Here is a 23,993-nt window from a genome sequence, read left to right on the forward strand (position 1 = left end):
ACTTTTGCTTTACAATTCATTAAATGCCTAGCATGGACTTGGTATTGTGTATAATATTTGCACCACCCTTTGCAAAATAGTCATTTCAGGTGTAGAAAAGTGTTTGTTTAAGGTAAAAAGATCTTTGCAGTCTTTTTTGGTTGGCATTAAACACAGCATTCTTCCCAGATCTATAAGAAAGAAATGTTTGCAGTCTTACCTGGAATCAAGGGAGGGACTCTCTCAAGGTTACTTTTCAATCTCTGTCTGTAATTATGGACGTCAGGAGAGAAAAAAAAAAAGAGAGAGAAGAATACGTCCCTAGTAGAGAAGCACTCAACAGGAACTAAACATCTGAACGTTTAGACAGGATTAAGCTCTGACAGGGCTTATCAACCACCCCCACACGACTGAAGTAGTTGGAAGTGAGGTTAGATTGGAGTCCAGATACGCAAGTGAATCTACACCCCTACCTGACTCACCGGGCTGAGAAGTGCGGAGCCCAAGTAAGTCACCACCGCACGTCCTCAAAGGGCTTTCCGCGCAGGCGCGGAGTCAGGAAATGGCAGCTGCCACACCCGGCCCGCTACCTCTGTCTGGTGTTTGGCGACTCCCGGAAGACGCGCCGATGGGACCAGGGGAGATTCCTCCTGGGTGGGAGGGTCCGCTGACTGAGTGTGAAGCTGCGGAGAGGAAATTTCCCCACAAGAAAACCTTTCCAACCTTGTGGGTTGCGGGGAGAGAAGACAAATTGAGCGCCCCTGGCTCACTTCCCCACTCCCAAGCCCCCGCCCGAGCCCCGCCGGTGTGGCACACGTCGTCTGGTCGCCACAAGGCGGAGATCTCGGGCCTGAGGCCGAGGCCGGAGCCTTGCTGGGAGGATCGCGGGCCAGTGGCCCTCATCCCCGCCTCGGCAGCCGCCGTTGACGTCGCGTGAGAAGTCTGGGGAGGGAGGAGCTCCGAAAGGCGGGCTCGGGTGGCTGGCAGCGCCTGGGAGGGCCAGGTCGGAGAGAGGAAGCTCCTCCCCTGTGCGCCCCGCCGCCGCAGAGTTGACCAGTCTCTAGAAGAGAAGAGTCCGCTCCGGCTCCGGATAAGCAGCGGCTTGGCGTGCGCTGCGCGGAGAATGGACGGCCTCGTGACCTAATGTCCGGCAGGCTGTAGGGCCTGCCGACCCGGCTCGCGCAGGGGGTGGAGCCGCGAGAGCGGCGGGCATTTCCGGAATCGACCGGCTGCCTGAGTGCCCGCGCCACCCGCTACCATGAACGAGGAGGCCATCTGCAGCGCCCTGCCCACCATCCCGTACCACAAGCTCGCCGACTTGCGCTACTTGAGCCGCGGCGCGTCCGGCACCGTGTCTTCTGCCCGCCACGCAGACTGGCGCGTTCAGGTGGCCGTGAAACACCTGCACATTCACACCCCACTGCTCGACAGGTAGGGCGCCCTGGCGGCTCCACCGCGGAGCCCCGAAATCTGCGTTCCCCACCCCACTGGCTCTAACCCCCGGCAAGCGGGCTCTGAAGCCCAAGCGACGGTGACCACTTGGGATCGGCCGCACACCTCGTCACCTCTAGGCAGCCGTTCAACGCTTGGGCTAACATGGTGGGGAGAGCAGGCTTCTCTGTAGATGCAGCAATCACGCTTCTTTTCACTGCCCTCTCCTTTTTTTCTTACTCCTGGGCCTCCTTTCTCCAGACACCAAATATCAGCAATCACAGCCCAACTCTAAACGTCCTCTTTATTGAAGTTGGGTTCTGTTTGCTTTGTTTTTCCCTTTTTTTTTTTGAAGTCGAATTCTAGGGCTGCACTGCCCAATAGGTAGCTCTTAGCCACAGGTGGATATTACTTTTTTTTTAAGTGGCTATTAGAAAATTTCAAATTGTATATGTGGTTCACATTATATTTTTATTGAACAGCACTGCTGTAGAGTCTGGGACGTTTTGGTTTGGGCTTTTTGTTGTTTTTGGTTTACACATGTAGGCATGAAAGTTTAGATATCAAACTCAATTTAGTTTCTCCTCTTACCGTCACAGGGAAGGAAGCCTGTCTCTAGAGGAAACTTGTATTATTTTTGCTAACAATAAACTGAAATCAGAAAGCTGTTAAATGACCCAAACTTTTGAATGTCTCTCCCATCCTGGACCAAGTTTAGTGCAATGTCCAGATTTCAAGGGAAGGCTAGATTAGTTCCTGTTTCCAGAAAAACCTTTCAACCATATATATTAATCAGTGAGTCTAGTCACTAGTCTTGTGTATTTTCCTTCCAATAGGAATTTAACTAGGCCCTGCATTCAATTCTTAGTGAGTTAACATCCATGATTGCAACATTCTCCTCTCCTCCCCCTATATCTAAAGTGAAAATACATCATGCTAGATGCCTGATTAGCTAGAGGCTGTCAGTATCCAACAGCAGATAAATTCCTCAGCTTCAGCCCTGCTAATGGTATTGACTTTCATCTGCCTGTGGCTTTTACTTGCTCTCTTGCTATCAGGCTTGGATGGGCTAGATCTCACAGTAAGTTTGAGACACCTCTAGAAATTGTTCCTGCTTTTTGTGTACCATAATCCTGATTTAGTGATATACGGGGTATATTTACCCAGGGTCTTGAATTCTGTGGAGCAATTACTGGGAAATTATGTGTATGTAGTCAACTTTGAAGGGTGGTGGTTGATTAGAGAGGGTAGATGTATTTTAGAATCAACTATTAAAATATGTGGAAATCTAGCACTGATGGACTCCTTAGGTATTTTAAAGGAGATTGATCCTCCCATTTTGGATGCTGCTTCTCAAGATTTTAATTTATCTAAGTTTTGTGCCATTTGGGGCCAAGAAATGAAGGGAGTTCCCTCTCGTGCTCATTAACAATTTCATCTTCTAAAATTCTTCACTAAATCGGGTAGGAAATTAATTCTGCCATCAAAGAAGCCATAAGGAACAGTGCAACACTCTGGCATTACTGCATCACATTTTTCTTCCACTTGTTACCTAAAATGTTAACATTAGCAGTATTTATGTAGTCTGAGCATAGGACTGGGCTATGCAGTTGACTCACAGGGTGTTTTATGTCTTCACTTATAAAGTGGGAATAACAGATACATGTACTTCTTGGGCTCTGGTGTGGATAATGTTTGCATTGTTCTTTGAGATCACAAAAGAAAAATAAGTTTATGTGCTGTAACATGTTCTTATTTTAGTGATTGGTAAATTATTCTCTGTAACCTGACTTCTGCCCAACGAGTGGACCTTCCCCAACAATCTCCCAACTCCTTATGCGTAGATGAGTCTGACAGCTTGTTCAAATACCTTGTGTAAACAGTGTAACTGTTTTGTAACTGAAATTTGTTATGGGTAATTTTGGTAATATGTCTATAAAAGCTGTTTTACATTTTATTTTTTTAATATAAAAACCTATTTTTAAACTATTTTGGCTTTTTCTGTTTTCCCACTCATTCTTCCTGAAATCTGACTTCAAGAATTTTCCTTCTCTGATTAAGCAGTGAGTGGAAAAAACAAAGGCTTTAGAGTCCCACAATTGCAATTCAAATCTGACTCTAAATCTGCCACTTATTGTTGGCATGACCAGTAGAAATTATTAATTTATGTGAGCCTTCGTGCTCTCATATATAAAGTAGGGATAATGAAACCAACTGTAGTAAAGTGGCCAACACATCATAGGATCACAAGAGAAGGAAGAATGCATCATACTCTTAATGGGAGGAGGAATTAGTATATTAAGTATCACTAAGATATCCCGTAGCATGCCCTCTCTATAATTCTTTCTCAGAGTATCCAGGAACCTTCCCGGCAAAGGTGCTACTCAATAACTGTCTTGTTGACCTACATTTCATGAGGCAAATACAGACCTGTTTCAGCTTAGGAAATATAAATTTAATTAAAGCAGGTCTCACAAACTGGTATAATTGGTTGCCTCACAGTTGGGATATTAAGTGGCTGAAGAGCAGGGAGAAGAAGAGAAACTCTTTATGCATTCTTGTAATTCTTGAATTTTGAAACATGTAAGTATATTACCTCTTCAAAACATAGATGACTAAGATTTTTTTGCTTTATTTTGCTTATTGTTTGTTTTTAAGGAGGCTTCATAGTCTGGTCTGGAATGTCTGTTGCTTTTCTTATTTCAGCAGCCATTCATCAAGAGCTTGGGTGGTTTAAACACCAACTAATCATCATTGTTTACCTAATAAGCTTCTCCTAGAGACAGTTCTCTTTCTATTACTGCTGCTACCAATACCAAATCATCCATGGAAAAAATTGGTGACAAATCCAGTTCCCTTCATATATATGTACACACACACGTACACACACATACATATACATACACATATACACATATATATATATGTATATACCTCCCTTAGTCAATCAGGTCAATCAGTCAGCCACCAGAGCCTGGGTATTCTATTCAGCTAGTGTTTTTCTTTCTATTTACACTGCAACCTTTATAGTTTCAGACTCTTATTGCTTTACATCTTAACTAGTATTATAATCTTCTAATACCTGGCTTTCAAACTCTACCTCCTTCTGCTGATCCTACACCTTGCTGCCAAATTAATCATCCTAAAAGTTTGTTCCACTCCTGTCACTCCTGTGCTCAATAACCTGTAGTCTCAACTCAGTGACTACCAAATCAAGTGTAAATGCTCTCACCTGGCTTTAAGGCTCTGCGATGAGGCCCTACCCTACCCTATTCACCTTCACTCCCTTTACACACGCTGTTACACATCCTGATTCATATTAAACAATTTGTCATTTTCCAGATATAGCCTGTACTTTAACTTCCTTGAGTTCATTTGATACACATCTATTAGACAAATTCTGTGTGCCAGGTACTGTTCCAGATCCTGGGGAGACACAGATGAAAAAGAAAGGCAAAATCTCTCCCATCTTGGAGAGGGACCACATATCTTGGATGCCCTTTTTCCAGTGGTTGAAATTCTATCCATCCTTAAGGTACTGTTGACATCTCTCTCTAAAGGCTGTAGCAACTCCCTAGCCCAGATTTACTAGTTCTCTGAGCTCCCTATATTTATTTATTTATTTGCTTGCTTATTTACTTGTTTTTGATGGCGCTTATCATATTCTGCCTTATATTTTAAGTATTTGGTTTTCTTTTTTTATTTGCTTTTCTTATTTTTTAACTTTATTGAGGAATAATTGACAAATATAATCGTATATATTTAAAGTGCAAAACATGATTATTTGCTATACATATACATCATCATGGAATAATTACCAATATCAATATAATTAACACATCGAAAGACATACAAATGACCAATAGGTGTATGAAAAGGTGCTCAACATCACTAATCATTGGAGAAGTGTAAATCAAGACCACAGTGAGTACTTATTTTTCTTAAAAAGATTTCTGGACAGTTTGAGGTCACAGACTATGTGTTTTGTTTTTTGGTTTTTTTAAACTTACTAGTCTCCATAATGCTGAGCACAGTTCTTTATTCATAATAAATGTTCAATATTTATTTGTTTTATGAATGAAAAATCAAATGAACCTGGGATCCAGAGTTAGCCCAGGGATCCATTCTAAGCATTTACCTGTTCTCAGTGTCCTTTTCCTGTGTTCCAGTATATAATTTCTAAGCATTATTGACCCTTATGCAACTATTATCATCTAGTCATTAAAATCTACAACACTTAAGTGTTTTAATATTCAGGATATTTAGAAAATGTTTACATGGTATGCAACCATAAAATTTAATATAATAGTCTAATCAAATGTGATCATTTTAATACAACATAAACTTAATGTAATTAGTTCAAGCACCTATCATTCTAATATAGACTTTATAAACTTAAACATGGTATTCTTTCCCTTTCCTGAGAAGAGTACAATAATAATCTGTATGTAGCACTTTTTTCTGTCAGTGGCTTATACAGGTATTTTGGTCTCTAAACAGACCTATGGAATATATAGGGTAGATATTATCCCAACTTTAAACACGAAGAAACTAAGAGAAGCTGCATAATTTACATGAGGTCAAAAGCTAATGAATGAAAAAATCCAGGATTAACTAATATTTATGGGCTTGATAATTGTGTATTTTTCCTTACTTTGAAATAATTATACATTTTCTTTTTTAGTGAAAGAAATGATGTCTTAAGAGAAGCTGAAATTTTACACAAAGCTAGATTTAGTTACATTCTTCCAATTTTGGGAATTTGCAATGAGCCTGAATTTTTGGGAATAGTTACTGAATACATGCCAAATGGGTCATTAAATGAACTCCTACATAGGGTAAGTATTATACATTTTCAGTCGTTATAATTCTGTTATTCAACCTATATAGTACTTTCGTTTTACAAATGATCAGATTATTTGGGGATATATAGATGAATCAAAATAAGAATAATGAAAAACTTCACCATTTATGGCTTCTTTTGTGTTGTTAAAAATACTGTGGGGCTTCCCTGGTGGCTCAGTGGTTGAGAGTCCGCCTGTGGATGCAGGGACATGGGTTCGTGCCCCGGTCTGGGAGGATCCCACATGCCGCGGAGCGGCTGAGCCCGTGAGCCATGGCCGCTGAGCCTGCGCGTCCGGAGCCTGTGCTCCGCAACGGGAGAGGCCACAACAGTGAGAGGCCCGGGTACCGCAAAAAAAAAAAAAAAAAAATACTGTGGAGTCAGACCCTGCATTCTAAGTGACCTAGATTATTTTGCTTAGGTTACTGTTCCTGAGGTTTACACTGAATTCTAATATCCACATGTATATATATGTAAGAGAGGAACAGGAGAGAGAAAAGATAAACTCTGCACACCATACAATTTATTGTTAGTTTAAGCCAGATTTCATTTTATGTTAAAGACAATGTAGGGTTCAAATTAAATGTTAATAATACCAGTTCATAAAGTTCTGAATTAATAGACCAAATAAATCTGAGTATCAAATACATGAGCTTTTCCAATAATAGACAATGGCATGAGCCATGTACCTTTTTCCCAAGGTATCAGTTATCTGGCTTTAATTGTGAAGCCCATCAGTAAACAAATATGGCCCGGTTGTGGGGGGTGTCCTCATTCTCAAAATATGTGTATCCATCTATTGTTGTTTGCTTGCTCTCATATTACTAAGATTATCTCTAGCCTGCAGTTTCTGTCAAGAAATATTTTTAAAGAACTCGGTCTCTTTTGTGAGGGGTGCTTTAGTTAAAACTGAGTAGTAACATAATCTGTAAAATCTAGTCACTGAACACTCCTAAATTCTGATACATCACAGTGTTCTATAAGCAAACAAGAGAGAATGGGTGCCACTGTCACCACTCATGGAGTGACTTCCTCTTTATTTCAGGATACAACACATTCTGTTTGTGACAGGACCATCTGAAACAAGGACAGAGTAAAGTAACTAGTGTCAGTGCATAAGATTTGTGTAACCAACACAGCAAGTAAGATACAAATACTAATTAAACACAGTTTCCTTTTGTTAAATGAGTATAAGCATAAATTCTAATGTTGTCTTCCCATACCCCAGCACCACAGTAGATGCTCTGGTACCCAAATTTGGAGCCCATTAGAAATTCTAGAGCCTCCTACAGGGGGATTGCTGACTCCTGGAAGGAATCATAAAATACATAGTGAGCACTCATCTACCTTCCTCTCCATGATCAAAAGCTTCCATATAGCACTATACTGCAGAGAGGCCTTGTTACTTCTTTAAACTATATAATTTTCAGAAAAAGTTACCTTTTTAAAGATTAAAAGATTCAGTTACTCAAGGGGATGGGAATCTGTGTATACAAGAGGAAGTAATGTTGAACATTTGTGTTTTGTGTTTCTTTTGGTGTCCTGTATTATTAGGTCAGGATTTATCTTGAAGCACGTTCCCCCAACCTCACAAAAGATTGATGAAAAAAATCAAAATACTATGTAAAGACAAGTATTTTGAGCCACTCCCCTGCCAAGTTAGTTAATCAATGAACTATAAGCTGACCCATCTGCAGAAAAAAAATTCTTAAGAACAGTTTTGAGCTCAGTGGAAGCATACTTTTTCATATTATTTAGTAAAATGTACCCAGTGGCATGGTCCCTGTTGATTCATAGTTGGATATTCCCAAATTATCTAATTTTTCTGAGTATGTTCATTCTCCTGGGAAGCTGTATTAACTTTTATGTTCAGAAAACATTTAAGAAAGTTCAGATGACTGTCACTTGTAAGTACCAGGAAATAGAAAACATTACATTTTTAATGTTTCTATGTTATATATACTTAGAAATGAAGATGATTTTTGTCTCCTTCACAAAAGCAAAACTCCCAAATGCTAATTTTTCAAGCTGAAATGCAAGTAAATATATGATTTAAAAATATGAAGTATTAATGCTTAGTAAGTAAATATATTATGGTCATAATTTTAATTGATGCAGTGGTTATCATCATAATCAAGTATGGTTTTATATTAATAGGAAATTTAAAATATAAATTTTGAATAGAAACAAATTGTGTGTGTGTGTGTGTGTACACATTCATGGGCACAAGTTATTTGATAAGAAGCCATAGAATGGGAAGATGGCTATGAGTATAAATATATGTTTGGGTATTATATAGATAAAAAATAATTTAAAACTGTCTCAACTGAAGAAAGACCCCATACCATGTAGTTGCATTACCAGTATAAACTAAAAGGAAATATCAGTACTGTAAAGTCATTATTTTCTCTAAAAATTGAGTAAAGTAAGATACAAGGATGTTAAATAACGTCAAATTGGTAATATAACAAAATGAGTACTTTTTGCCCTGAATTTAGTTATACCAGATATTTAGTTTAATACTATATTTCCTCATGGAATATTTCATTTTCTAAGTGGAAATAAATTTGGCCACTAATTTTAGTTTTGTTTCTTTCCATATATATGAAGAAAAATGAATATCCTGATGTTCCTTGGCCATTAAGATTTCGTATTCTGCATGAAATTGCACTAGGTGTAAATTACCTGCACAATATGAATCCTCCTCTACTTCATCATGACCTGAAGACTCAGAATATCTTATTGGATAATGAATTTCACGTTAAGGTAGTTACTTTTTTTTTTAAAAAAAAAGCTTATCTGCATCCTTGTGTTTAATAGTTTTAAAGACTTTTTAGTTATTTCTTCTATCTTACCAATTTAATATCTCTGCCTTTTCCATAGCCCCTAATTCAGTGCCACTTCTTCCTGCTGCAGTGAGTTAGTTATTCCTAGACTACAGACATTGGTAAAATTATGGTTCAAAATACAGTCATTCTGTTCTTAATTTAAATTGTCGATTATACCTTTGTTAACTTTTTATTTTGAAATTATTATAGATTCATAGATGGTTGCAAAGATAATACAAAGGAGTCCCATGTACCCTTCACCCAATTTCTGCCAGTGGTTACATCACATATAATTATAGTACTATTTCAGGACCAGGAATTTGGCATTGGTACAATGCATGTATATAGTTCTGTATCACTTTATCATGTGTAAATTTGTGTAACCACCACAGCAATCAATATATAGCACTACTCTATCACAAGAAAGATATCACTTATGCTACCCCTTTATAGTCATACCATCTCCCCTCCATCATACCTAACTACTGTCAACCACTAACCTGTCTTCCATCTCCATAATTTTGTCATTTCGAGAATACTATATGAATGGAATCATACAGTGTGTGATATTGTGAGACTGCTTTGTTCACTTAGCATAATGCCTTTGAGATCCATTTAAGTTGTTGCTTGTGTCAACAGTTGGTTCCTTTTTCATTGGTTAATAGTATTCCATGGTATGGGTGTACATTCAGCTGTTGAGAGATATTTTGGTTAATTTTTGGTTAACAGCTGTTAACAGCTGTTAACCATTCAGCTGTTGAGAGATATTTTGGTTATTTTTAGTCTTTGGCAATTACAATAAAGCTCCTATGAACAGTCCTGTGCAACTTTTTGAACAAACGTAAGTTTTCATTCCTCCTAGATGAATGCCCAAGAGTGTAACTGCTTGGTCATATGGTAAGCATATGTTTAGCTTTTTAAGAAACTACCTAGCTACTTTCCACAGTGGCTGTACCGTTGTATGTTCCACCGGCAATGTATATAAGACCCAGCTTTTCTACACCCTCACCAGCATTTGGTATTATCATAGTTTTTTATTCTAACATTCTAATAGATGTATAGTGATATAGCACCATGGTCTTAATTTTCATTTTCCTATAATGTTGAATATTGTTATTTATTTATTTGCCATCTCTATATCCTTTTCAGTGAAACATCTCTTCATATCTTAAGACCATTTTCTACTTGGATTCTTTGCTTTTATACTATTGGGTTTTAAGAGTTCTATATATTTAGATATAAGTCCTTAATCAGATATGTAGTTTGCAAAAATTTTCTGCCAATCCAAAGTTTGTTCTTTTCATCCTTTTAACAGGGTCTTTCACAGAGCAAAAGTTGTAATTTATTTCTTTTATGATCATGCTTTTGCTGTCATGTCTAAGCACTCTTCACGAAGCCACAGGTATTGCAGATTTACTTCTATGTTATCTTCTAAAAGTTCCATAGATTTATGTTTCACATTTAAATCTGTGATCTGTGATCTGTTTTGAATTAATTTTTTGCATAAAGCTTAAGATTTAGATACCTAAAGGCACCAGAGGAGTAGTGATTTCAGTTACCCTATATGTAACTGATGACAGCAAATAAAAAGCAGTTGCTGAGAAATTAATACTAAATGTAACTCACTTTATTTTTACATAGTATTTTGCTACACTTCAAATAATATACATAATTGAAGATTATTATAAGTATCCAAAAATGTTCAAATAAGTAATAAGGAAGTTGGAACAATAGAAAAATAAATATAAAAAGTGTGAGAAAAGTTAAGTGAAAAAATAAACCTTTATTGAAGGCACTCCCTCTGCCTAGAATAAAATGGAAGGAAAAGGAAGAGAGAAGCAAGCTGCTGCCTCAATACTACTTAAAAAAAAGAGACAAATCTATTACATCAGTTATAGAACCATACAGGTAGAAGTGACTTATTCTAGTCCCCTAATCAGCTGGTCCTCTGAATCCTCACTACAACAATCCCTCATCTCCCAAGGCAGTTACCCTGTGACAAGAGAGTGTTTAAGATCCGTAACTGAATGACTGTGACATTTTCTTATACGATCAACTCCTTCTCTGTTGCTTCCACTCATCGGTCCTAGTGATAAAGTGAGTTCAAAGTCCAATTTTATTTTCACCTGACAGTCCTTCTGAGATTTGAAGTTAGCTATAATCCCCTTACTTCTCACATACACTTTTCCCTTATACACATCTTTAGTTTCTTCAGCCAATTTCCTTATTACATAGGTTTTAATCCCAGGTGCTATCTAGATGCATCTGTGTTTAAATCTCTCTTAAATTTTGATCCTCAAAACTAATCAAAATACCCATATTACCTAACACAAGTTTGTGTGGCCAACACACAACTTGTGTGGCCAACACACTAGTGAGGTCAAACAAACCAAAATGTCAGAGTTTGGAGCAGAGAAAGTTTTATTGCAGGGCCAAGCAAGGAGAAGAGGTAGCTCATGCTGAAAAAACCCTAACTACCCAAAGGGTTTCAGCAAAGCATTTTTAAAGGCAAGGTGAGGAAGGGGCACACCTTGGGTATGTGGTCAGCTCTTGCACAAATTCTCTGATTGGTTGATGGTGGTCAATCCTTAGGTGCTAGAAGGTCTGGGGATTACATGCCCATGATCATCAAGTAGTTAATTTCTTCCATTTGTTGGTGGTTTTAGCATCTGAAAAACTCAGGAAATATGCATCAGATACTATTATCTAGGTACTTTAGAGAGGAGCTAAAGCAGTAGATATGTGGGGGGAGGTCTGTCCCAGGAAGGCCTCATAGGGTCCTGGTCAGTTACACCCTTGATGTGGTGTGATAAATGTAGAATCGTCCTTAAATACTTTACTTCGTATTCATAGTTCCTTACTAATTCGTCTTTTGGGGGGCAGTCCTATAACAACATTCAAGTTGGGCTCAGTGTCAACAAAAAACACTGAGAGGTTTTCTTTCTTTCTTTTTTTTTAATGTATTGTTACTTAAGTCATGTCTCCTTGTCATGTACTTCACAGGATATTTTCTGGACATCATCAAAGTTTATCTTGTTAGATTTGGGTGATAACTTCAGCTCTTAAGACCTTTTTGAATGTTTTTCTGTAGTCCAAGGATTTTTAACTTTGTCCTCCAGTTTTGTGTCATCTTCAAATTTAATTAGTTACTTTTTGTATCTTCAAGTCATGATTAACTATTAAGCAGTACAGAGCTCAAATCAGAGCTACACAACATGGTCTGAAAACCTCCTTTTAGGTCAATATCAATCCTTTTATTAATTAGGACTTTCGGAGAATAAGCATTCATTTTGTTTGGAATACTCCTAAAAGAGCTGTTATACAGCCCATATTTCTCCATTTTTTTCCATTAGAATATTACAAAAGTCCTTGCTTGACTGCTTTCCCAGGTGTCCTTGTTACCAAGTCCAAGTTCATACTGCTCACTGCAGGACAGGGCCAGTAAATCAACAGACGAGGTGTTGGGGCAAGGAATAGCAACTTTATTCAGAAAGCCCGTAGACCAAGAAGATGGTGGACTAGTGTCCCAAAGAACCACCTTACCCAAGCTAGAATTCAGACTAAAAGGGGAGAGGGTGTGGTTGGTTGTTGCAAATTTCTTGGAATCCTTTGTTCTTGCAGCAATCCATGTAGGTCAGATCTTGATGTTCCTGTAAACGTCCAACAAGACAAATGTAATTGTCTGTTCTGTAACTTTTTATCTCTGTATGAATAGAAAAGTGTTATACCCTTAAAGGTCAGAGCCTTGAGAATGGGCTGTCTTGTATATTTCAGGCTATAGGCAACATTCTTAAGTTGTAGCAAAAGCAATAGAATACGAAGGTTAAAGTAAAAGAAACAGATCCAATATGGAGTCAGATTTATTCTTCCTTGTTACATACTCATGACTTACTCCCTTTCCTTTTCTTCCTCATTATCACAGTGGCTTTCCCTGACAACCCACCTAGTTCCTCTGTGTCCTCATACCTTGATTAATGCTTCTCCATAGTATTTTTCACCATCTTACAAAACATTTTTTATTAATATGTTTATTGACCATCTTCCCAATTGTAATATAATAAGCTTCACAAAGACTAAAATGTAGTCTGTTTTATTCACTGCCGCCTGCTAAGCATATGCGATATAGAAGCATTCAATAAGTAGTTGTTGAATGAACAAATGAAGAATTCCAGATCTTCTATATATACCCAATAGGCCGGATAATTTAATAGTCAAGGATATTATTAAAGTACCTCAGAATGTTTTATAATATACAAACTGTTTTAACGTTTACTCTTTGACAGTAGTACTACTGACAAAAAAGGAAATGAGGTCTGTCTTTCCTTTATTAAGTATTTGAGGAGCAACGGTGTTGTGCTAGACATCCCAAGTACTTGGGATATGTCACATGAGGTCTGAAATTGATCACTGGGCTAATATAATTTTTCATTAGTTCTTTCTGGCTCTTTTATCAATTACTCATAAAGTAACCCTTTCATTACATTTTTAAACCTGGGATTAAGGATAGTCTCTGCCAATATATAGATTTGCAAAATCAATATTATTTTCCCTTTTTAAAAATCAGAATGACATTTGCTTTTCTCGTATCCTGTAATACCTCTCCATCACCATGGAGGTATTTGCGAGTATTCTAACTAAACCTGAAATATATGTAAAATGACCTGAGATTTGTACTTTATAAACTTTTCAACCTCCTTGGACTTTATTTTCTTCATCTCAGTCCAGAAACCATTCTTGATACAGAAAACAGAAGCAAAGTAATAGGTGATGATGATCCCTACTTTCTCTTTTTCATTGATCAGTAGGGTACCCATGGTCTTTCTTTGAAATAAATAGAATTTAAAATAGTTTGGCTTTGTGTGTTTTTTTTAACTTTTATTAGCTTTAGCACATACAAAACTGTGACCTTTCTAATACTATTCTTATAAATTATGATACTCTTTTATATGCATCCTGTGTGTCTCTACTTTTTATTTTATAAATGTCCCTTAAAAGTCAAAGTTTATCAGTGACTCATGAAAAAGTAACAGTTACCTGATCTACCTATCTTCTTGGAAGGGCCTTTAAATGAAGTGCAAAAAATCTTTTAAAACACTTAATGAAATTAAATGGAAACACACCTTGCTACAGTTGTTTGAAGTAAATTTTTTGAAGTAAAATACTGGAATGCTAACCAGAAACATAGTATCTAAAAGAAAAACATATACTACCAATTAAGATCAACCAGGACTTTTCTACTTTAAAAAGAATACATTCAATTTGTTTATCTGCTGGTCAGTATCAATTAGTGCACCTTAAATACAAATGAACCTGTGGTAGGCTTATTTGAAATAAATGTTTATATGTACCATGTTTGATTTCTCAACTATTCTGTCCATCGTGTGTGGAACTTCTAAGAATATTTAAAGTTATTCCTCATAGCTTCTTACTGATAACTTTATAAATTTACAGACATGGAGAGTATTATATAAATGAAAATAGCTATTCTGGTAGGGTAATAAGATTATGGATGATTTTTATGAATAGTGTGTTTTAATTTCCTCTAGTTTTTTAATCTTTTTTTAAATTGAAGTATAGTTGATTTACAATATTATGTTAGTTTCAGGTGTACAGCAAAGTGATTCAGTTTTATATATTTTTCAGATTATTTTCCTTTATAGGTTATTTTGAGATACTAAATATAGTTTCCTGTGCTAATACAGTAAATTCTTGTTGCTTTTATCATCTTTTTTAGCTAAAAAGAACCTTTACCTTTGAAATGCATGTTAAGATCTTGTATAGAATAGAAAAATTCCTATTCTCTGTCTTCATTGCTGAATGATACCAGGACCCTCAAGAAATCATGGAACTTGTATTCCTCTCATCATATTCTTCACTTTTTTTTCTTCTCTGGAAGATCCAGATTTAATGAATCATGTCTTTGGTATATGGTGTTTGTAATAGAGAAGGGGGACAAATATGGTTCCATGTGAAAGCCAAACTAAATTACCTGATAAAGGGAATTCTGATTAAGTTTTCTACGTGAGATTTAAAAACATAGATGAAGACCTTAGGTGAAGTAAAAGGAGCACATAAGGAAGCAAGCTCAGAATACATTTTCTCCAGCACTGTATTCAAACCAGTATTTAGCCCAGTAGTTTGCAATTTGTGGGTCAGATATAAGATGGACCACATCCCAGTTTGTTTTTTTTTTAACATTTTTCACTGTGGCAGAGAAGTAAACTTTGCTTCTCATAGTAATGCTTATTATCCTAGCAGATGTGCAGCTGGAGGACTGTTTTTGCTTTTAGAGGATGAGTGGGAGGAATAAGAGTTTGTAGTGGCAAGTAGAAGTAAGTAGGATATACGGTGCCCCAGAGTCTTAATACCACCTCAAAGTGTATTAAAGGCCCTGAAACTATGTACTGTGCTTATTAGTATTGTATGAATAAGAGCAATCTTTAGAGGCTTATTCCCATGTACAAAACATTAATAATACTAACACACAGGGGTCATTTACTACGTGTCAGATACTGTTCTGAGTGCTTCACTTAGAATAACTAGTTTAATATCCTCAGTACAACCCTGTGTTATGTTATTATCCCCAGTTTAAAGATGGGTAATCTGAGGCACAGAGAAATTAGAAAACTTGTCCAAGGTTGTACAGCTAATTAAGGGGTAGAAGTGGAATGTAAATCTAAGTAATCAAGGCTCTAGAACCCATGTTCCAGAACACATATTATATTGCCTTTAGAAATCAATCCAGCTTATCTTCATGTAGTGGCACCATGTTTCCTCTTGGTCTTTTCTAATTATTTTTCTTAGACTTACCCTTTTATTATGATACTGTATGAAAGATTCATATAGGCTACCCCCTCCCTTTTTGGAGTGGGGCCATAATTTTTTTTAATCTCAAATTCATCTAAACACTAAATAACTTATTTCTTCTCTTAAAGCTAGTGAACATTTTAAGAGTTAAATGATTGAACCACAAATGGTGTGCTGAATAGAGCTCATTCCACTCTGTTGACTCCTAAATTGTGCCGTGTGAAGGTCTAAGTGATTTAAATTAAATGTCTTCAGAGTTTTCCTATACTCTTTTGTTCACTAAATATTGTTTCTGTTCTTACATTTTTGTCTCCCTTTTAAAAAAAAAACATTGGAACGTTTTAGATACTTAGTTATAAGATATTGTGTATTGATAGTATCTGCACAAAATTTACAAGTGAAGTAAAACTGTAAAGGACATATCAAAAGTACAGAATGTTTGTCACTGATAATGCTTTAGGCACTCCTTGTCATGGACATAAATATGTTTTATATGCTAACTATACTATTGTTAACAGATATTCTTTTAGTGGTAGGCATAAATCATATAATAATGAGTTATACTATATTGGAATTTTACTTATTTCAAACTTTAAGGATACTATTTTTAGCACATTATAAATAAGAACATATAAACCTGAGTTGTAAACAATACCCAGTGACAATCGTATTAGATATGACTAGTTTAGCAGTTTTGTGAGGTATAGGTAAATTTTGAAAGCACATGATATAAAGCTACTTGTCACAAAAAGTGCAGTGTATATACTCATTCAGAATAAAAGGCAAAAATACTCCTGTTTAAGTTTTCAAAACTTAGTCTCTTTTAAAATTTGTAATATTATGCTGAACTTCAAGTCAGTTTATATTGCTTTTAGAGTTGTTGGGTTCAGCACTATGGAATCCAATTTGTTAAGAAACTAATAGACTATTACAGAAATAAAATATTAATATATATAGCATTTACTCTGGTCTCATGTCTAAATATAATAAATATAAACAAAAACAATTCTTGAACTTTTTTAAAGAGAAAATTTAAAAATTCAATTACTCTTTTCCCTTCCAGATTGCAGATTTTGGCTTATCAAAATGGCGCATGATGTCCCTGTCACAATCACGAAATAGTAAATCTGCACCAGAAGGAGGGACAATTATCTATATGCCACCTGAAAACTATGAACCTGGACAAAAATCAAGGGCTACTATCAAGCATGATATATACAGGTACAGCATGTTACTTTTGCTCAGAGTTAACCTTGTCTAAAAAACAAGATTAATCAATCCGAATTTTGAAACTACATTTTAAAAGTATGATTTTTATGCTTCTCTCATAAGTGTGGTGAAAATAAATTAGAGACAGTGGTTAATGTTTTTCATATTAAAGATGCCTTGCTTTGAGAGTTCCCTGGTGGCCTAGTGGTTAGGATCCTGGTTTTCACTGCCGTGGCCCAGGTTCAGTCCCTGGTCAGGGAACTGAGATCCCACAAGCTGTGTGGTGCAGCCAAAAAAAAAAAATTAAAAATTAAAAATATGAAAATAAAGATGCCTTGCTTTTTTTTTTTTAATATTTATTTACTTATTTATTTGGTTGCGGCGGTGGGCTCCTTAGTTGCGGCACATGGGCTCCTGGGTTGCAGCATGCAGGCTCCTTAGTTGCAGAATGCATGTGGGATCTGGTTCTCTGACCAGGGATCAAACTCGGACCCCCTGCATTGGGAGCATGGAGTCTTAACCACTGCGCCACCAGGGAAGTCCTGATGCCTCGCCTTAAGCTACTTTTACATCCTTAAAAATTATTAAAGCATATCTTGTTGTCCTATCAATTTATAATATTCAAGGGTTTTTATCATATGTGACCTTGATAGGGGGAGGGAAACAGTGCAATTAACATTTAACACTACCAAAAGAGACAGTACTTACACCAGAAAAAGAGTCAATAGAATAGGGCTACATGAGACAGCCTTTTTTATTGCTCTTTATTTTGTGTGAATAATAGAATCATGTAATTAAAGGGCATAGCTTATCTAGGTGTTAAAGAATCATCCACAAGTTATCCTTGCCTATAACTTCAAGTTCTTATTACAGTAATTTCCTAATTTTTCAAATTGAATTAATTCCCTTTCAAAACAAAACTGTATATGAATATTCATCATCTTGGTTCTATATAGTGATTCTTTAAGCAGCATTTCACTACATTATTACTTTAAAAAATGGTATCTCACAGTCAGCTTTTAAAATCAGTACCATTTTAGTTTATTATGAATAGTTTATAAAGTACTATATGTATATTTTTATCTTAAACAGCTATGCAGTTATCACATGGGAAGTCTTATCTAGAAAACAGCCTTTTGAAGGTAAGTGTACTTTGACTTCCTTATTCTAGGTGACATCGTATTGGTAAGTCATACTCAGAACTATCTGAATAAAGATCACTTATTTTAAATCTGCCTAACAGTCATTTTGTGGAAAACACACTAGAAAAACAACAATTTGTCATTGTGAATCCACTGTATGATGGAAAGTACTGGATTAAGGATCAGAAAAATGTGTAGATTCTTCTTGTTCTGATAGTAATTAACTCTATTATAAGCCACTAAATCTCTTAAGTCCTCATTTTTTTATCTGCAAAATAAGAATTTTGAATTCTTATTTCTAAGATTCATTCCAGCTATAAAATCATTTGTATGAAAATTTAACTAGTGCTTCTTCTAAAGACCAGCAAATACTGAAGAATACTTTAAAAATTTTCTGATAATATTGTCTCTTTCTTTATTTTGAGGTTCATTTAGGTCAGTTTGCTGTGTAACAACCTCAGAATCTCAGTAGTTTACAAACTAAACATTTATTTTTCATTCACATTGGGTTATTAGTTGCTGTGGCCCTTCTTGGCTCTGCTAGGTTCTGCTCAGCTCTGCTGAGCTCTGTTTTACTCTGCTCTCTTCATACTCCATTGGCCAAATCAAATCACATGGCCAAGCCCAGAATTAAAGAGGTGAAGATATAAACTCCTCCCACAAGAGGCAGCAAGTCTGGCAATAGCTGGGATCTAAATATTCCTTTGACAGAAAGGGAAGTAATGAATTATTCCTAAGATTTTAAGATTCCCTCATGTTCATTTGGTTGGCTTTAGAATGTATTTAATATATTAAATCATAATATATTTCTAATGAATGAAATATTTGTTTTGACAGAAGTCACCAATCCTTTGCAGATTATGTATAGTGTGTCACAAGGACATCGACCTGACACTAATGAAGAAAGTTTGCCATTTGATATACCTCATCGAGCACTTATGATCTCTCTAATAGAAAGTGGATGGGCACAAAATCCAGATGAAAGACCGTCTTTCTTAAGTTAGTGTACAGTTTTAATCTGGGCCTTTTGAATTACAAAAATAAAAAATACGCTGTAAATAAAATATTCCTTGAACAACTACGAAAGTTAGCTGACAAGCTCAAAAGTTTTTTTTTCTAATTCAAAGTTGTTTTTATTTTATGAGATGAGATTGAAGTGGTAAGGAGAGGCTGTTGACTATCATCATAAAAAGGTTAGAAATTTATTCCAAGTACAATGGAAAGCCATTAAAGTGAGTTTTTCAGGGAAATAACATGATTAAATTTAAGTTTAGGAGATATCACTCACTGCTATGTACAAAATTGATTGGAGAAGGGCAAGAGTAGAATTTCCAGACCAATCCTGGAGATCGAAAAATCAGATAGAATTAAGATTTATTTCAGAAGTAGAATGAATCATCACCTAAATGTAAACATAGAAGAAAAACTTCATGATCTTGGGTTAAGCAAAGAGCTCTTATATATGACATCAGAAACAAGACCTATTAAAAAAATTCTTTGATAACTGAACTTCAAAAAAATTGAAAAATTTTACACTTCAGAAGATGCTATAGAAAATGAAAAGACAAGCTGTAGACTGGGAATCTTCTTTCCAACTAAAAAAAAAACCAAATATATTTTCCATTCAAAACGTATGTCTAGTGCTCATCAGAATTGTATTTAAAAAAAATCAAAAGTTGCTATAATAATGGATTAACGTCTTATCTCTTATCTCCCAGAACCATGTAATAGGGTGTGTGTGTGTGTGTGTGTGTGTGTGTATGTATGTGTATATATATGTACATATATGTATGTATATATTGGCTTGGCCAAAAAGTTTGTTTGGCTTCTTCTATAAGATCTTACAAAAACCTGTACGAACTTTTTGGCCATCCCAATACATATCTCCTTTGTCCCCAGTGCCACTTCCAAACTATAATTTCTTCTCCATTCCCTAAAGACTCGAGCTCTTCTGAAGATCATGCCATTAGGCAGTACTTCTCTACAAACTTCCTGGTTTTTCCCTATTGTTCATTGCAGAACAATGGCTTTTGGCTTACTTACTTCTACATCCTGCATTGATCAGTGCTGCTGAATATTTGAGAGGAGCGCTCTGCGGATCTCTGGAGTTCTCTGTCTGTGTACTTCTCCTCTTTGGTGCTCTGTCCTATAAACTCTATCTGCCTCCGTCTACCCTAACTCCCAGCCCTGTCTCTTCAACTCTGAGCTTCCTCTGGGCCCCGCCTTACTTCCCTACCCTGTAGTATAGCTGGAAACTCTCCCAAGGCAGTAAGCTTGGGTAGTCATGCTGTCATAAGGCTGACCTCAGTTGTTTCCTATCACTTAGAGATCACTGTCCTTTGTTGCCTGATATCTAGTGTCTTGAAAACCACTGTTTCATGCATTTTGTCTGGCTAATGGTTGTTTAAGGCAGGAGGGTGAATTGGTCCTTGTTTCTTCATCTTGGCCAGAAATGGAATTCATTGGTTTCTCTTTAAATTAATGGCTAAAACTAGGCACTAAACTCTACTTAGCAATTCTGTTATGTTTCTCAAATACATCTATTATTCCATTCTCATATATCACCTGTTCTTAAGTTGTGGTGCAGGGACCTCTGGAGGTGGGGTTGGTTCCTGAGACTTTTATAAGTGGTTCACAAAATCAAAACTTTTCAAAATAATAAATATTAAGGTATTATTTTCCCTTTTTACTCTCATCCTCTGGAAAAATCTTTCCATAGACTAAATTAAATATGATGATATCATTGCTCCAATGGATAATGGAATGTGTTTTCATATATTCTGATGTGTTAAAATTTTCTGTTTTAATCTAATGTAGTAAATATCAATAGATATGACCAACATATACAAAAGCTCTTAATAATTTTGAAGAGTTCTGAGACCCAAAAGTTTGCGAATTACAGACTTAGATGATCATCTTGTACTACTGTAGGAGATGCGTAAGTCCCATACTTCATGTTTCCAAAGTGAAGATGAAATTCCATTTCAATCCCTAAGAAGGAAAGCATGGGAGGAACATTTCTAGTCCTATCTGCCCCTCAGCACTCCTCCTCCTCATTTGTTAGTTTTAGAGAAAAAGCAAGCGTACTTATCTAGTCCCTTCTCAGTTTTCTCCTCCTTTTAGAAGTAAGCTTGTCTAAAGGATGCACACATTTTGTGCTTCCCCATATGGAAGCAGGTGAGGCCTGTAGCTGAGTGAGTAAAACTGTCAACTGAAGGGACAAAGTGTTACTAAGCCCATATGCTACAGATCTAAAAAGGGACAGATTCCAATTAGCTTTATCAGTAATAAAGGTGATGTTTTGATCATCATCTCTCATTATTATGTGGCTTTTCTTAATAGATTCTGAACTTAGGAAGACAAGACAGGGGTAATGCATATTGTACCTTATCTTCCCTTCTTAAACCTCCTACACCCTATGTTCTGTATTTCTTTTGAGCATTGACAAAGTAGAAACCATGAGAGAGAACTCCCTCGTAGTTCCACTACCAGATCTATAAACTTAGTTGTACTTGACCTGTCTTTCCTGCTTTATCTCTTTTACGGTGGGAAAAAAGTGTTCTTACACAATTGTAAACAGTATTACTTGTGCTCTGGATGCCATTCCCTTACTCTCCAGCATTCTGTTCTTTATATTCTCTCTCTGCTCTTGCATTGCCAATCTCTGCCTGTCTACTGGATCGTTCTTCTGTCATACAGATCTATGCTATTATTATATCCTATCTTTATATAGGAAAAAAATTCTTGACCCCATATCATCCTTCAGCTACCACCTCATTTTTCTACTCCCATTTAGATCTAAACACCTTGTAGGAATTGTCCATACTTATTGTCTCTACTTCTTCACCTCTAATTCAATTTTTAACAAACTTATATCAGTCTTCTGTTTTCATATCTCCACTAAAGCTGCATTTGTTCAAGTTACCAAGGATAGCAATTTTGGAAAATACTGCTTATCTTACTTGGCCTCTCAGCAGATTAGATATGGCTGACTCTTCCCTCCTTGAAACTTTCCCTCTGATAGCTTCCAAGACACAAGAGACCATACTCCCCCTTATCCTCTCTTCCTCAATCACTTTTTTTCTTCCTCTGCTCAATTTCTAACTGTTGGAATGCCTCAGAGCTCTAATATGGGTCCTTTACTGTTTACCATCTGTACTTTCCCCCTAGATGATCCAGACCAGATCATGGCTTTTATACCATCTATATGTTAGTGATGCTCAGTTTTATATCTAGAGCCCTGGCTTCTCCCTTAAGCAACAGGTCCATATATTATTGTAGTAATAGTGGTACTTATGATTGTTTCTACTCATTGGCTATTATGAATCATGCTGCTGTGACTGTTCATGTGCAAGTCTGTGTGTGAACATATATGTTTTCATTTCTCTCAGGTAACTACCTGAGTGGAATTGCTTGGTTGTATGGTAGATTTATCTTTCATTTTTAAGAAAATGCGAAGCTGTTTTCCAGAGTGGCTGCATCATGATACATTCCCACCAGCAGTGTGTGAGGTTTTCTGTTTCTCTACATCATTGTCAATACTTGGTATTTTCTGTCTTTTTAATTTTACCTATTTTAGTGGGTATGGAGTGATGCCTCATTTTAGTGTTAATTTGCGTTTCCTAATGACTAATGGTGTTTAAGCATATTTTCATGTGCTTTTTAGCTATTTGTGTGTCTCCTTTGGTGAAATTCAATCTTTCACCCATTTTTAAATTGGGTTGTTTGTCTTAAGTTGTTAGAGTTCTTTTTATATTCTAGATATAAGCTCTTTAAAAGATACGTGATAGGTAAAAGTGTTCTCCTAGTCTGGGGCTTGTCTTTTTGTTTTTCTTAATAGCATCTTTTTAAATGCCAAAGGTTTCAATTTTTTTGAAGTCCTATTATCAAAAATTTTTTATGGATCCTGTTTCTGATGCCATATCTAGGAATTATTTGCCTAACTCAGGGTCATGAAGATTTTCACCTATATTTACGTTTAGGTGCATAGTCCATTTCAAGTTAATTCTATGTATGTTGTGAGGTAAGAATCTAAATTTTTCTGTTTTTGTGTGGATATCCAACTGTCCTAGTACCATTTGTCGAAAAGACTATCCTTTCCTCATTGAATTGCCTTAGCAACTTTGTCAAAAAACAATTGCCCATACTTGTAAGGGCTTTAGACTCTCAATTATGTTCCATTGATCTATCTTTAGATTTGCCTATCTTTATGCCTGTACTAAACGCTCTTAAGACAGTTGAATGTCATCAGTTTGGGGAAAAATTTACTTAGGGCCTTATCAGTTAAATATTAGCATTTATGTTTTTCATTTTAATGGTTATAAGCAACCTGAACTCATTTTATTTTTCTTATTTAGAATGTTTAATAGAACTTGAACCAGTTCTGCGAACATTTGAAGAGATAACTTTTCTTGAAGCTGTTATTCAACTAAAGAAAACAAAGGTAAATTGTTAAATGTAATACTGGAAATTAGGATGTTAAATCATGGAGAGTTTTAGTTTAGTTTAATTTAGTTTTTTTCTACATACCTTCCACAGATACAAGCTACAGTACTGGGGTAGTAGTTAGCAAAGAGTATGAATGCTGCCTTGAATCTGTCACCAAAGAACTTTTCCATTTCATTTAAACAGCCTCCTCCAGATTTCAAAGGGATTTTCAGACCTCTCATATAGCAAATGTAAATTTAAAATGTGTAATGTGTGCCAGTTGTATACAGTTAATGCCCTAAATTACTACAGTTGTTGTTGTTGTTT

At 36.2% G+C, this 23,993-nt stretch overlaps 1 protein-coding gene and 1 long non-coding RNA gene across 17 annotated transcripts in view; one reads left to right on the plus strand and one right to left on the minus strand.

Moving 5' to 3' along the window:
• The window catches only part of LOC117308723 (uncharacterized), a 42,839-nt gene extending 41,750 nt beyond the window's left edge, over window positions 1-1,089 (minus strand). For 3 of the 10 annotated variants that reach the window (XR_012327261.1, XR_012327259.1, XR_012327258.1), the window contains exon 1: window positions 462-599. This is a non-coding gene — a long non-coding RNA (uncharacterized lncRNA). Of the gene's footprint in view, window positions 1-199; window positions 247-452 lie in introns of all 10 variants that reach the window. The other 7 variants (XR_012327256.1, XR_012327254.1, XR_012327257.1 and 4 more) reach the window with 5 other exon arrangements.
• An 81-nt stretch (window positions 1,090-1,170) lies between these two features.
• Window positions 1,171-23,993, plus strand: part of LOC101332255 (receptor-interacting serine/threonine-protein kinase 2) — a 38,315-nt gene continuing 15,492 nt past the window's right edge. For 2 of the 7 annotated variants that reach the window (XR_012327253.1, XM_033843167.2), the window contains exons 1-7: window positions 1,238-1,410; window positions 6,095-6,248; window positions 8,864-9,019; window positions 16,952-17,109; window positions 18,190-18,239; window positions 19,077-19,238; window positions 23,597-23,682. Coding sequence is in view for 6 of the 7 variants with exons in the window: in XM_033843167.2 (XP_033699058.1) it covers window positions 1,238-1,410; window positions 6,095-6,248; window positions 8,864-9,019; window positions 16,952-17,109; window positions 18,190-18,239; window positions 19,077-19,238; window positions 23,597-23,682 (939 nt within the window). In the remaining variant the exon portion in view is untranslated. Of the gene's footprint in view, window positions 1,411-1,447; window positions 4,946-6,094; window positions 6,249-7,298; window positions 7,396-8,863; window positions 9,020-16,951; window positions 17,110-18,189; window positions 18,240-19,076; window positions 19,239-23,596; window positions 23,683-23,993 lie in introns of those variants that run through there. The other 5 variants (XM_073794572.1, XM_033843169.2, XM_033843168.2 and 2 more) reach the window with 5 other exon arrangements.

The sequence above is a fragment of the Tursiops truncatus genome, chromosome 17 (assembly GCF_011762595.2).
Source record: "Tursiops truncatus isolate mTurTru1 chromosome 17, mTurTru1.mat.Y, whole genome shotgun sequence".
Classification (NCBI taxonomy): domain Eukaryota; kingdom Metazoa; phylum Chordata; class Mammalia; order Artiodactyla; family Delphinidae; genus Tursiops; species Tursiops truncatus.